The sequence below is a fragment of the Vanacampus margaritifer genome, chromosome 12 (genome assembly GCF_051991255.1).
Source record: "Vanacampus margaritifer isolate UIUO_Vmar chromosome 12, RoL_Vmar_1.0, whole genome shotgun sequence".
In the NCBI taxonomy this organism is placed as follows: domain Eukaryota; kingdom Metazoa; phylum Chordata; class Actinopteri; order Syngnathiformes; family Syngnathidae; genus Vanacampus; species Vanacampus margaritifer.
Genome location: NC_135443.1, coordinates 20649328 through 20664830, shown reverse-complemented (window position 1 = coordinate 20664830; position 15503 = coordinate 20649328). Strand labels below are relative to the sequence as shown.

At 40.5% G+C, this 15503-nt stretch overlaps 1 protein-coding gene across 4 annotated transcripts in view; it reads right to left on the bottom strand.

The window, feature by feature from the left end:
* cdh11 (cadherin 11, type 2, OB-cadherin (osteoblast)) overlaps positions 1 to 15503 on the bottom strand; it is an 88083-nt gene that overhangs the window by 6392 nt on the left and 66188 nt on the right. For all 4 annotated transcript variants that reach the window (XM_077581765.1, XM_077581764.1, XM_077581762.1 and 1 more), the window contains 6 exons: positions 13054 to 13221; positions 10132 to 10319; positions 3449 to 3562; positions 2415 to 2554; positions 2199 to 2335; positions 21 to 142 (listed from right to left, as the gene is read on the bottom strand). In XM_077581765.1, coding sequence (XP_077437891.1) covers positions 21 to 142; positions 2199 to 2335; positions 2415 to 2554; positions 3449 to 3562; positions 10132 to 10319; positions 13054 to 13221 — 869 coding nt within the window. The remainder of the gene's footprint in view (positions 1 to 20; positions 143 to 2198; positions 2336 to 2414; positions 2555 to 3448; positions 3563 to 10131; positions 10320 to 13053; positions 13222 to 15503) is intronic.

Sequence of the window (15503 nt, the reverse complement as noted above, 5' to 3'; positions counted from 1 at the left end):
ATAAAGATCTCCATTACTACCTTTCCTGGTGCAACACTTTCACACATGAGGACTTCGTTGTTGGTGGCAAACTCGGGGGCGTTGTCGTTCCTGTCTTTCACCTTGATGTTCACGCGCACTTTGGTGTCCTGGTGGTGGCCTCCTACACACACATACACAGACAAACAATGTCAGTTTGCAAGCTAACACAAGACACATATACCATCCAGAAACGGTTCCTGTCAATCAAGCCCTGAGGGTTTATTTCCGGCGTCTCACATCTGCAAGCACCCAAGAGTGCTACCATCATGCTTGTCGCCTCCCACACGTCTCGCACAAATATTCTGAGAGGTTGAGTAATGATTCACAACAAACACAAAAATGAATGTGATGGGTCCACATGCTTCCTTCCTCCCTCGATTCCATCAATTCTTCCTTCAGTCATCCTTCCCTCCTCCCTCCATTTTTTCCATTGATTCTTCCCCAACTCTTCCTTCCCAAAATCTTTTTTTCTAACCTTCTTTAAAAAAAGAAAAGAAAAAAAAAGTCCAAACTGTGGATGACATAAATAGGAATCAGCTCCCAACAAGTTTCCCATCGGCAGTTTTTAAGCACATTTGTTTTTTTAGGAACGGAAACTGCAGTTCAGTTTCTCTTGCAACTGGACCCTCTTATTTGATTTTTCCAGCACCCCGTCATTAGCAGGCTTCTACTTAGCTTCCCAGGGCCCCGTTAGTGGTTAGCGTAGCCTGACTCTGCGGGCCATGAGCCTGTTTCCATCTGGCTGTCTGGTGTCGACAGTGCCGTGGGGAAACCGCACGGCACTTGGAGAGCCAGAGCTGCCGGCCGCAGAATGCCAGGGTGGGGCCCCTCGTGGCTCGCTGTTTTTTGTGTGTGTGTGTGTGTGTGTGTGTGTGTGTGTGTGTGTTGGGGGTGGGTTATTGTGGGGCCAAAATGTGAGAGGACCAGTGGGTCAACATGGATTTCTTTTTTGGGGACTTTTCTTGCTGCCTCTGTCATTAAAAAAAAAAAAGTTATCACTACACGTACAATAATGGATGTTTAGATGTTGTTTTCATTTTTTGGTACAATCAGGCTTAAAGAAAGTCACAATATTAGCTAATATTTTGCAGGACTCTTGATTGACTGACCATGTAAATTTTTAATTTATTACTAATGACAACCTCTACTGTAACTATTTCTTGTTGACCATGTCAATGTGAAAGTTTGTTAGTGATTACTCTGACTGTTTGTTTGTCCCTACTCATTCTACTGACCATGTTGTTGGGACAGTTTTACGCAACAAAAATATAAACGCAGCACTTTTGTTTTTGCTCCCATTTTTTATTAAATTAACTTAAACATGTAAAACTTCTTCCACATACACAATATCACCATTTTTCTCAAATATTGTTCACAAGCCAGTCAAAATCTGTGATAGAGCACTTCTCCTTTGCTGAGATAACCCATCCCACCATATCAAGATGCTGATTAGACACCATGATTAGTGCACAGGTGTGCCTCAGACCACAATGGGGGATATGCCAAGGAGGAGGTGGAACTTATGACTTCTTGGTTTTCACACATAAGCTTTGTTTCTGTTTCCTGTTTGCGACGTGTGGGACGCGTGCCAGTTCTTGCGCTTCCGCCTTTGTGCAACCTTGGTTAAGAATTCCCGTCGATGGTGTGAGTGTGTAGTGCACTTTTGTGTCTGTCTTTCAGTAACAGTCAGTTTTTTGGGTCCCCAAACCCCACCAATAAAACAAAATCGCACCTTTCAGAGTGACCTTTTATTGTTGGTAGTCTAATTCACACCTGTGCACTAATCATGGTCTCTAAACAGCATCTTGATATGGCACATCTGTGAGGTGGAATGGATTATGTCGGCAAAGAAGAAGTGCTCACTATCACAGATTTAGACTGGTTTGTGAACAATATTTGAGAGAAATGGTGATATTGTGTATGTGGAAGAAATGTTACATGTTTCAGTTCATCCCATAAAAATGGGAGCAAAAACAATAGTGTTGCGTTTATATTTTTGTTGCGTATACTTGACTGCAACACTGGGGGAATTTCAGAGTAAAGTTCCCAGGCCTGCTTACATCATCACCTCCGATTAGATACATTTCCCAAAAGTCTAGTTTTTGCCCCATTTTTTTCAATGTTTTCTTTTCTGTGCTCTACACTGGAGGAGCTCCAGAACCCGAACAATGACTCACCAATCTCAGTGGCCGACACAGAGATGTTGTGCCAGGCCTGAGTCTCTCGATCCAGCGGTCTGGTGGTGGTGATCATGCCATCCTCCGAGTTGATACTGAAGAACTGCTCCACATCCGTGTAGCGTGGAATCATGTACCTGTGTACGTGTGTTCAAAAACTTGAAGCTCAAAACTGACTTCAGTTCTACCAGCGATGGGATCGCTGTGTTGTCATACCTGACTAGGTTGTTGGCAATGTCCGTGTCTTTGGCGTGGACGCGTCCCACCTGAGTACCGGCAGGGGCGTTTTCCTCCACTTCAAAAGTATATGAGGGTGCCACAAATACGGGTGGCTCATCAGCATCCTCCACTGAAATCTGTAAAAAGGCAAGTTAAATCAACACTTTGTTATTTTAGCTAGGCGATGCTAGGTTCACGAGTGTCAAACTTGTTTATATCATGGGCCACATTATAGTTTTAGTTGCCCTCAGTGGGGGTTGGTTTTAAAGTGAAATCACATTCTCTAAAAAACACCACAATATTTTCACATACAAATACAAATACAGTGAACAGTGTAAGAATTACAATGATTTGGACTGTTCATGTACCTCCTGCTTTTTATGTCACTAAAGGTAATTGGACAACTGGCTGTTCATCTGGCTGCTAATGGAGCTGTTTTCCTTGTATTGAATGTTATATGATGGCCAAGTTCAGTCACATGCCCTGAACCCAATTTAGCATGAATTTCACTTGCTGTAGAGCAAACACAAGCAAAATGCCCTAAGAAGAAGAAAAAGAAACTGAAAACAGCCGCAGTAGAAGCTTGACAGGGCATCACCATGGATGAAAGCCAGCGTCTGGTGGATTCTATGTTCCAGACCTCAAGCTGGAAGTAACTGTAAAGGATTTGCAGCCAGGTATTAAAAAAAGTTTGACTTATGATTGTCAATTTGTTCCATTAATTTTGGTCTTGTAAAATGCGGGAAGCATATGTACAAATTGTAGTACTTCCCAAACTAGTCACCTGATTTAGATTTAAATACCAACAAATTTAAAGCTAAAAGTCTGCAGTTAAAGCACATCTTGTTTATTTCATTTCAAATCCATTATAGTAGTGTTTAGAGACAAAAAGATGAAAGATGTGTCCATGTCACAATATTTATGGACCTGAATGTATGTTCTGTGTGGGAACACATCAAATAATCGCCCAATAAAATTACGCAATTACACAAAGTATCATTAAAGGAATCACTGATCTAGAAAGTCCTTACCTTTATCGTGGCTTCGTCCTTGTACGGCCCCCAGGCCAGGTATTGGGGGTCCACATGCATGTTGTAGCCCTCCACCTTCAGCGTGTACGACCTCTTGGTCTCAAAATCCACCCGCTGAGGACGACACACAAAAAAACACTTCATCAGTTCACAGTGTCACAATCATTTCACATGAAAGCAAGCTCAAGTGCTGTGTCCTCGTCTGCTGCTAGGGGGAGCTGTTGCTGCACGAATACGGCTGGCAACTGCTGCAGTCCCGCAGTGACTGACAAGCAAACCTGGGGAACCCCAAAAGACGTATACTATAGTACTATAATAACCCATTATAATTTATAGAGCACCTTTGATTAAGTTGTAAAGCATCTAGTCCAGTGGTAAATTACTGTCACCGGCTGCAGATTCAATTGGCTTATATTGAACAGAGCTGTGATTTAATTACTTTATATTAGTAGGAAAACAGTGACACACAATAGCCAATAACATTGAAAGTGAACTGTGCTTGAGAAGAGTGGTGATTGTTTTAAAGTGGACGGGAAAAATGATTTTTTTAATTGCTGCTACACATTTAAGGACCACCTCCAAAAGCAACTCATTTCAGAGGCTGTTAAAGTGGAAGTCAACCTTAAACATTTCTTGACAATAATGTTATGTGACCTCACTAGTGTAAACATGACATTCTGATTAATATTACATTTTTGGAATATGAGTTATGAAGCAAAATCCAGCCATTTTAAGCCATTTTGCCACTTGCTGTCGACGGAAGATGACATTAATGTTGCCCAGGTCTTAGGAGGCAACAACCAATCAGAGATCACCTGTTTTCTGAAACTGCGCTGTGATTGGTTGTTACCTGAGACCTGAGCAACATTGATGTAATCGCCAGCAAGTGGCAAAATGGCCGCCCACTGAGATTGATAAAAACAGCTGGATTTTGCTGCTTAACTCATATTCCCCTAACGCAATATTAACCAGAATATCGTGTTTGGACTAGTGGGGCTGCAAAGAACAACAACAAAAAAAAAAGGTAGATTCCCCAGTTATCTCATTTGCTCCCAAAAATGTATAAACACGTTCTAGTTAAAATGTTTTAAGTGTCCCATAGATGTATTTATATGATTTTTTTTATGCTAGAGTATAGAGAAGGCTTTGATTTAGCCTCCGAACTGCAGAGAATGGTTGAAGAAACACAATTATTCAGAATTACACAAACGGCCAGCAGGTGGCAGCAGAGCAAAAGAGATCAACCAGGGCAATGTTGAAAAAAAAGCAAATTTTTCCACAGTTCTAAATAGATTTGTGAATAATTATGAAATTTAGCTATATTCAAATGCTAATTACTGCTAAACATAAATAAATAGAAATGCTCTTCTTTTGACTCTTTCTTTTGGTAGGTTCCATAGCAATCAGAACACAACATTCTGTGGGCCTTCAAATCCAGTAAAACAGCCGGGAGTGAAGGGGATTTATTCAGTGAAAATGGCTGGGAGTGAATGAGTTAAATAGGGTTTTGTTGTTTTATGTAGATTTGTACTGATACAACAATTATTTATTTATTATTTTGCCAACCCCCAAACTACCATTTTGAAAACCACAACTTTAAACCTCCTCCAAGGCAAGTTTCAAGTTATGCGTTGTCAGCCATTGTACAAAAGCCAAAATAAGCTCTTGCGTGGTGCCAAGAGTACCAGTTCCTGGCTTATCCGCATCTCTGTTGTCTCCGTAATGACAGTAAATAACACACTCTTTGCCGCATCAACCCTTCTCCCGAGAAAGCGGGATAATAACACGCTTTCTCCTCCCCCGACAATGTTTTTCCAGCAGCTGCGGGAGCTTTAACGTGGCAGGAGTCCCGGGTGGGGAGCTTGATCTCCTCATCGGCAGGCCGAAACGTCGCTTAATGGAATCCCAACGGGAGGGGGCAGACCTATAAGTCAGACTAGAGCTCAGATGGGCCTACTGCATGTATGAGCTCCGCACACACACACATAGACGATTTAGCAGGTGTTAGCATGGATTAAAATGCCCGGCAAGACACAGAGGCTGCGTTTGGAATCATTTACTCAGTCCCTATTGCTCAATCATTCAATCTAGCTGCCAAATCTAGCGCTGAACACCTTGCTTCCATTTCTAACATCCTATCTAGGCAGAAACTTGCTCAACAAGCAGGACAACGCTAACTGAAAAACAACGTTTTGCTAGACATAATTTACTCGATAATGCCATTTTATTTGCTTTTGCTCTACTTATAGTGTGCTTCCACCTTTGCATTGTGGTTATGCTAGATCCTGAATGCAGCCAAAATGCTTAAAGTCGGCGACTGGAGAGCGGCAAAGATAGTCTCACCTTTCAGCCGATCGTCAGACACGGCTAGTCGAGCACCTGTAGCCAAATGTGGCTCGGTGCATTAACTGGGTATTTTTACGAGCGGCGTGATGACAGCAGTTAAGTGATCACAGATTTAATTAGCGGCAATCCAGAGCGGCGCAAAGCATCTGTTCCGTCTCGATGAGCTGCCCGTCGTCCCCGACGCAGATGCGTCAAACGCGGGCGAACTTGTTGACTCATAAAAGGTTAACAACGTAGAAGATCTTTAAACGCTTAGTCAGTTTAGTCACGGCGGTCTTGTGTTAAAATGCAAAACAAAACCCATGACGATACAGTGATCCTTTTTCTTGTGTGACGTATTCACAGCTACTTGCTATAAAAACTAAACGATTTGCATTTTTGAGCTAATTTTGACATGCCTTAAAATGCCGCAAGTCAAATAGAAAGTAGTAGTAGGGGTGGGAATCTTCGATCTCACGATTCTCACGATTCTATTTGATTCTCATTTTTGGGTCTGTGATTAAATTCAGAATCGATTTTCGATTCAAGACGATTTTCGATTCAAAATGATACGATTGACAATTATCTCTGTTTCAATCTATTGATGCGCAAAAAATTATCATGATATCCTCCAGTCTACTTTGCAAGACAGAATGACAAATGAAGACATTAAAGTGTCTTTTTGTTTATTTTAATTTATTTTTGTAACATTTGTTAAGTTTTGAATTGTAAGGAAAATGCCGTTTTCCCCAAAAACAGCATGTGGACCACAACTGCTAGAAATAAATTTGATAGATTTTAAAGTATAAAATAAGTTCATTAAATCGATTTTACATCGATTCTGCATCGTAGTAAATGAGAATCTCAATTCTTATGTGAATTTTTTGGCATACCTCTTTGTAGTACAGTAATTGGTGTCAAGGAAGTACAGTTACACCCCCACTCTCAGGTTTATACTGGACTGTATTTGACTATAAATTCCACAATATGGCGCTAAAGGACTGTTTGTGTCCAAATTAAGTTTTTCAACTCATTTCAACAACTTCACACAAAGATATTACCAGAAGACGATAAAGTAATAAATTTACTAAAGTGAATAACAGAGGATAGGTTTAAAAAAATCTATGAACAAAGTGAACTTGCAAATGCTAAACAAAACAAAACTTAAAACATTGTGTTTCAATCATCTTTCACCTTTAAAATAAATGGAAATTCTATGAATCTGTCCCAGCCTTACCCCAAGAACAACAAAAGTGTTTGCATTAAACTAATGAGCTTGAAGGCTTATTAGCAATGTGGTTATTTTAAATACACAACTTGCAATTCTCTTAGTTTTATGTTTAGTTTGACAGTAAATTTGAAAAGGGGAGTGCCAATAAACATCTTGAAGACACTTTTTTATTATTATAGGAAAGTAAATAATATTGACTTATGCTGTTTAACTGCCAAAATGCTGCTTCTTGTGAAGTATGTCAAGTCAAAAACTCTACCAGATAGCCGTGAAACGACAAATTGTCAAACTGTCTTTGGGTAAGGTTTGTGACGGTAACACAGACTTTTTCTTTCCCCTCTTTTAAACGTCACAAAGCTCGACAGAACTTAAACGCGTCAGCGACAAACTCAGCGGGAGGCTCACGTCACCGACGTGTCCCACTTCTTTCATTTTCCATCGCTTTGGTCACACTCTCTGGATCGCTCGCTCACTTTCATTCATGACAATATTCACAGTGACTCACACACACACACACACACACACACGCACACACACACACGCACACACACACACACACACACACACACACACACACACACACACACACACACACACGCATGCACACATACACAGGCTTGGCTTCTTAATATTCCGCAAAGTGCTTTCGTCAGGACACAGTTGAAAGAGAATAGTTGATTAAAGCTCATGCCGGTGTGCATGAAAGTGTGAGAGGGAGAATAGAGATTAGTGAAGGCTTCTCCCGACGCTGATTTCAAAGTGTTCAGGTGTGTGTGAGTGTGTGCGCGCGCGTGTGTGCGGCCTCTTGTGGCCAACAGGTGATGATTTCCCCCGAGAGGCATCAGGACTCTATAATCACATTGCGGCGCATCAGAATCAGGACACTGTAATCAGATCGAGTCCAAGTGGGTCTCATGACGTGAGCATCTCTCAATCGCACACACTCTCATGTACACACATGCATAAACACATTCTTGTGCACACATACGCACACGCTTCAAATCAGCCTCGGGCTCTGGTGCTGTTATTACAAGAGTCGCAGGGAATCAGGGTGAAGGATTTTTGGGGTGATTGTTCCCTATTGTCAGTCTACACACACAAACACACTCACTCTCGCTGAATGGATCGTCTTGTTCCAGTTTCAAGGTATCAAGGTAAAACATTTTCCTCCAAGGGCTACAGAGAATATCTGACAATCTTGAAATCAGCGTTTGGATATTTAACGTGCTACGATCACAAATCGAATCTTAACACAGACCAAAAATTGGAGCAAACAAAAATGTTTTCCTAACATGGAATTATCTTTATGAAGGAACATTATGGAGCCTGTTTTCGTCGACAGCGTGCCAAGGCAAGTCCAGTTTAGCGTGTTTGTGAATTAGACCATGCTATACCTTGATAAGCGTTCTGTCGTATTCTATTGCACGTCTATTTTGCATCTGTCAGTTTGGTGACAAAAAGTTGACTACATTTAGACTTGCTAAAACCAAGTCTAAGTGGTGACACAGATGGTGTACTGTACATACTGTATCTAAACTCTATATAAAGCTAATGTGTATTATTATTTTTCTTAGTCGTAGTAGTGGTCAGGGTCATTGAACCCACTGCGGATAAAAGTATTTTAAGTATTAGACTTCACAGTCTTCATTTTGTAGTAGCTTTTAAATAAAATATCTTCTGAAAGTAATGCATACTTTGCATGCTTTATTTTTGTTAGGCTTTAGTTCTTATCGTTGCCATTTTTCCTTTGTTAGTCTCCTCTTGGACAAAATGGGTCTAGTTTATTATTATTATTACTATTATTACAGCAAACATCTTGTTCAGACTGATGCGTTCAAAAGTGGGTTTTCCTAGTTTCAATTTTCTTAGAGATTGTATTGACTTGGCTAAATAAAGAATAGGAAGGTAACACTTCTGCTTTTGTGCCTTACTTCTGGATGCTGCTGTAATGTACTCCACAGTCTTGCCCTTAAATTGCCACTGTATTATATTCCACTGTCTTGTCCTCAGTCTTCTCTCAGTAAAATGTGTCTAGTTTTTTTTTTAGTATGTCTTGTTATGACTGATGCATTCAATGTGTTTTTTTTTCCAGTTCCTTATTTTGAAGTGGAAAATCTGAGTTCCAAGCAGGACAAAAGGCTGAAATATGGGGCTCCTCCCTGGTGACCACACGAGAACGTCCTGTACCTTCATCTTTTTTCAAGGGCCAACAAGTCATCTCTCATGTGTCCTCTCCGCATTGGATGTGGTCCAATTAAGCTCCAGTCGCGTTGAGATTGGTCGCACAGCTGCCCGCCTCCACCGCACTCTGCACTGCTTTTGGATGACGCTTGAACTTGAGGTTAACCACATCGCCCTGGGCTACACCAATGGTTTTATTTTATTTTATTTTATTCAATTTTTTTAATTCATGCTCTCATTTCTTGATAGCAGCGCAAAAGAAAAAGCTGAACGCCGGAGTCTCTGAGTGGCGCTGAACCGCTGCATCGAGACAAAAGAAGATTTGTATCGATCGAGTCAGGCTAGAGAGAGATTTTTCCCACAGAATGAATAAAAGTGAGCTGGCTGGCTGGATGGCTTTGTGTTCTATGTCGACAGGAAGTGCAGTTACAGACCTCAAGTCTCTGTGTTGAGGAGATTCTGACCTCCAAAGCTCTTATAAAATGTTCAATTTTTTTCTCATATTCTGTCTACAACTCCATTGAGCCATTGAAGCATCTATCTGTCTGCAAATCCTCTAACCAACATACCCATCTAGTCATTTCAATGTACAGTACAGATGTAGTCATCTATTAATTTCCCCATTTAACCACAGCTATATATTTATCAATCCATCTAAACATTTATCTGATAATTTACTAATCTATCTACACATGTATCTGACAATCTATCATCTACAACACCCATCTTGGCATCTACCTATCTACCTACCATTTGCGGTATTGTTATCCAGTCACCAGCCAGCATTCTATTTCTTACATTTAATATATTTATATTTGGGTATTTGTCTTCTATTGTAATTATTTGGCATGTAGCTTTCTCTACTTGGTAGCAACCATTACAAGCAAGCATTTTATCAGACCCACAGTATAAAACATTCTTTTCAACAAGTATTTTCTGTACTTACTTTTTTGAGCTTGATGATAGCCTCCCTGGTCTCCGAGTCGGTGCTGAGCTCGAACATCCCCAGGCCGTCCCCGTCCGTCAGCCGGTAGTTGACCAGCCCGTTGTCACCCATGTCGGGATCCTTGGCCTTGAGACGGCCCACCTCCTCGCCCTCTACTTTGTCCTCCGACACAGACATGGAATACACGCCTGTGGGGTGACACAAGACGCAGATGGGACCACGGTTTATTGAGTGAGACATGAGGCAAAATGCAAATACAAAATGAACTTGTGCTGCTCGCAATGTTTTTAGCCACATTTTTAATTTTCTGAATTTTGCTCTCTGGGAATATTCTTCTTCTAGCAGGGATGTGATTTGACCAAAGTGAAATTATCTGAAAATTTAGCCGGGGGTCTGGGGGCCGCCGGCACCCAGCTAGGTCCAGGGCAGGTATATTGAACTATCCCATATAAAATGGCAGTTTTAGTCAACTCAAAATCAGTCACATTAAAAAACATTGGACTGCCTTTGCTTTTAAAAACTATCACTGAGAATATCATCATATCTAACTAATGTGATTACTAAGTTAACACATAAATAATGTTGAAGAGTTCAAATTTCATGAACAAATAATTGTATCATGACCAAATGAAAAGTAACTCATATTAGAGCATACCACAAATGTCTTTGTTATAGCAGAAGATGTTATCTGTCGGAGTCATGTGCATACACAATGAACTACAAAAAAAATAAAAAATAAAAAAATCGGATTTTTTTTTTGGGGGGAGATAAAAAAAGCGGAATTCCGCGAATTAGCGGAAAAATCACATCCCTGTTCTAGTCTTTAAAAAAGTGTCACAACCAGACCCCGAAAATTGCCAAAGAAAAACTATTTTAGGGGGAATTCAGACATCAGAAGTTTATTCTGGTTGATGGCTAGATGGGTAGGTGGGTAATTGGATAGGTGGATACATGGGTAGACAGTTTGGTAGTTGGTGTGATAGCTAAATAGATTGTTGGGTAGATGGGTAGAAAAGTAGACTGTTGGATGACAGTTTGTTGGGTAGCCGGTACGATGGGTAGCATGGGTAGTAGAATAGATGAATGATGACATTTGATAAATGGGTAGCTTGTCAAATACATAGTTGAATGGTAAATAGTAGCTGGATAGATGGGAGAGAGATACCTGTAATTGGATAAGTTAGTAGATGAATAGCTAGTTTAACAGGTAGGTAGAAGGTTAGAAAAGTATTTGGAGAATTTGGAGATGGAAAGATGGTTAATAGATAGGTAGATGACTACATGGAAGATAATTGGACAGATGACTAGATGGATAGTTAGATGAATGGGTAGTTTGATAGATAGATAGATAGATAGATAGATAGATAGATAGATAGATAGATAGATAGATAGATAGATAGATAGATAGATAGATAGATAGATAGATAGATAGATAGATAGATAGATAGATAGATGGGTTGATGTAGAAAAGTAGTTGAATAGATGGTAGATGACAACTAGATGGGTTGATAGGTATTGTAGATGGAAGATAGGGCAGTTTACAGATGGGTAGCTTGATAGCTAGATAGGTAGATAATAGGCTTGTTTATAATGTAGGTAGTGGCATAGATGGTTAGAGTAATAGTTGGTTATTTGGATAAAAAGGTAAATTGTTAAGTTGAAGTTGTATAGATGATAGCTGGGTAAATAGGAAGTCAGGTAAATGGAATTCAGATGTCAGAAGTTTGGTAAGGTTGGTAAATGTATGTATCAATTGGTAGATGCTGCTGCTTTTTGTCTCATGCAAATGAGCTACTGCTCCACCCTCTAAGGCGGGGCCAATACTTGCTCATTCTTATTCTTCTTGCCTCCCCGTCGCCCTCATTCCACTTCCAAATCTTGGCATGTGTCCTTACCTTTCCTCCTCATTTCGCCCTATTTCTCCCAAGTTTACCTCCCCCAACAAAACCTCCCTCTGTGTCCAATGCGTTCCTTTCATACGTAAGATCAACACTCACATACGTTTCATCGTGCGATATTATTAGCGGGATAAGGTGCTAACTTCACTACTATTTCCCAGGCACGGAAATCATCTTTTCAAGTCAGGATATCTTTTGTATGGCTGGATCACGGCTCGTTTCGTTTCATTTTCCAGGGCGACGAGCGAGGCGGCTGCGGTGGCAGCTCAGTAATCGCACAAAAGGAGTGTGTCGAGTAATTGATACGTGCCAGCGCCGATGTGACAGATCAAGTAAAAAAATTCTCCTTTTTCAGAGCTTCTTGCTTGGCCTTTTGTTATTGCCAGTGTAACTGAATTGTATTTGTCTCAATGCTTATTCTATTATCCAGGCTAAAAGGGAAATAATGATACTGTAGAGCAAGTCTTTGAGAAACCGGAAAGTAGATGTTTTTTTTTTTTTTTTTAATAAAAGGGACACAAAATGGTTTTGTTTTTATTTCTTAACTATTTTTTAAGGGGGTGGAGATTATCTTCATCTTTTAGCTCCACTACTTCTCTCAAAGTGCTTAATATGTAATCAACGTCCTCATTGGCGCCATCTGGAACATTCTTTTCACAGGTGCTCCTTCTGCTCATACTTTACAGATGCTCAGACTCGTGATATAAGTGTAAACTGTAGGTGTTGTTGCGGCGTTTACGGCTGACTCTTGTTGCACTTTATTGTGCATGGAAGCAAATTGAGTGTTCCAAATAGATTCTTTAATGGGCATACATACTTATATATTTACATATATTTGTTATTATAATTTTTTACTTTGTCATTTAAATGTTTTAGCTTGTCAGAGTTGAAATAAGAAACACATACGAGACATGAAAATACACTGAGCCACAATGACACACACATGAAAAACAGGCACGGACACACACATACACATTCACATACACACCAGTACAAGAAGCATCCAGAATTGTCATGCACTCACTCTGTGGGAACTTGGGAGGGTTGTCATTGACGTCAGTGAGTGTGATTTTGACCTCGGTGGTCCCCGACAGGCCGCCCATGTGGCCGCCCATGTCCTTGGCCTGGATCACCACATCATACTCCTGCCGGGCCTCGCGGTCCATGTTGGGCAGCGCAGTGCGAATGATGCCTGCAAGTGTGGAAAAAACGCTTCTAACGTCAACTTTTACAATCAAAACTGTGATGTTGATGTCAAGAATGGATCAATGTGACCATTGATTTCACCAATTGGCATGGGACGTGGTAGTCTTTTTTTCCAGGTGCATACTGTGCCCCCTTTAAAACCTGGGCCATTGATTATTTTATTTTTATAATTGTTTTTTTGTGGCTTTATGCATTTTTTATTGATAGGAAAGATGAAGCTTTAGACAGGATTCTCCCTCTGTCTCCCTCTGTTGGCCATTGTTATTGTCATGTTTCTTGGACTTTTACTTGTGCATGAGCAATGACAATAAAGACATGCAATTCAATCAATGTCTCTCATGACAAAATGCACTTTTTTTTTTTTTTAAAAAGGTGTCGTAGACAGCTGAACAATACTATATTGCCAATTTTTTATCTTGTTATATGGGGGGAACACACATTTTTGATGATTTATTATAAAAACAAAGCTTTGACTACATCAACTCGCGTTGTACCTGAACAGACTTTAACGGAATAAATACAATCATTACCAAATTTGAATCAGGTGTGGTAGATAGTTGGACCATGTTAAATTGCCATGCTACTGAGTTTATATCATGGTGTGTGGGCGGAGCATGGCAGCAAAGTTTGGTAAACGAGAGCAAGAAAGAGAGAAGCCTAACCTAAACAGACTTGGGGAATTTTTCCCGCCGCTACCAAATTTGAACCAGGTGTAATAGACAGATGGACCACACTAAATTGTCAAGTGTTTGACTTCTGATGGTGGTTTGTGGGCGGAACATGGCGACAAATTTGATTATTCACCATAAAAAAAGAAGCTCTATTAACTCCGCTCCTGTCATATTGACACAGACTTCTCTCAGTGAATTTATCCCATTGCTACCAAATTTTAAACCAGGTGTACTAGACAGATGGACGATGCTAAATTGCCAACTTAATAAGTTTTCTTTATTGTGCGTGGGTGGAGCATGGCGGCAGACGACGGTGATTAGGCAAAGAAAAGCAAACATTTAATACATCAGCTTCTGTCATACCTGAACAGGCTTCTTCTTGGGAATGAATACAATTTCTACCGAATTTGAAATAGGTTTACTCGACAGATGGACAATGTTTAGCGGGAAAAGGTTTGAGTCCATCATGTATTGTGGCCAGGACAATTTGACAAATTTGGATGATTCCCCATACATAAACTAAGCCATAATAACTCGGCTCCTCTTTTAACTGAACATACTTTCCAAGTCAGTTCATCCAATTGCTACCAAATTTAAAGCAGGTGTACTAGACAGATGAACCACGCTAAATTGCCAAGCGTTTAACTTTTCACCACGATGTGTGAGCAGAGCATGTTCCCAAACTTTGATGATGCTACATGAAAAACAAAGCAATAATTGAGCTGTATTCAAGGCTTCTTAAACAAAATGGTGTTGTTTCAGGATAACAGATCTGCAATACGGAGACGGAAAAGCAAGATTATTCTGCAGAGGTTTGCGCCAATCCAGTTGATGCCCCGTTCCTGTGGTAAGGACGTGATTGCATATTTGATTCTTCACGTGTTACCACGGCAACCAGGCCACAGCAGCCTGATCTCAATGCAATGTGTGACGTGACCTCCAGAAATGATCCTTTTCCCTTCTGAATCAATCAAGCTAAAAAATATGGATTTAACCTAAACAAGTGTGAGATTATTATATTTCAAACACTGATAATCTGGTGGTGTGTGTTGAAGTTTTTATGGTCACGGTGGGCCGGCTGTATGCGTGTGTTTGTGTGAGCGTGTGTGTTGTGACAGCATGCAAAGCTGATAATCTCCAAACCAATTAGAAATGTGAGCTTTGGATGTGCGCCAGTCAAATGGCCGACACCGCTCTGATTAGCTCAGATTTACTCTGCACAAATCCACCATCAAAATTTCACCACCACCCGTGCACCCTCCCCCACTCCCACCAACTACATGTCTCTCTGTGTGTACCAATGCCATCTCCACTCTGTGTGACCCCACACATCCAACCGTTACCACCTCACGCTGTCCAAATATCAGGCCAGGACACAGTAACCGCCAAAGTGAACGTGCTGTTGTTTTTTGACCACTTTAGAGTCCCCGCTGCACTGACTTTTTATATAACAGTCATCTTTACTTATTTATTTGTGTAGGTGTGTTTGGTTTTTGCAGGTGGTGGACAAAGGTGTCGTTTCAGATTCAAATGATTACCCAGTAGGAAATATTGGGATACAGTAAACAAATCAAATCATCTGTAAGCCATTTGTTTT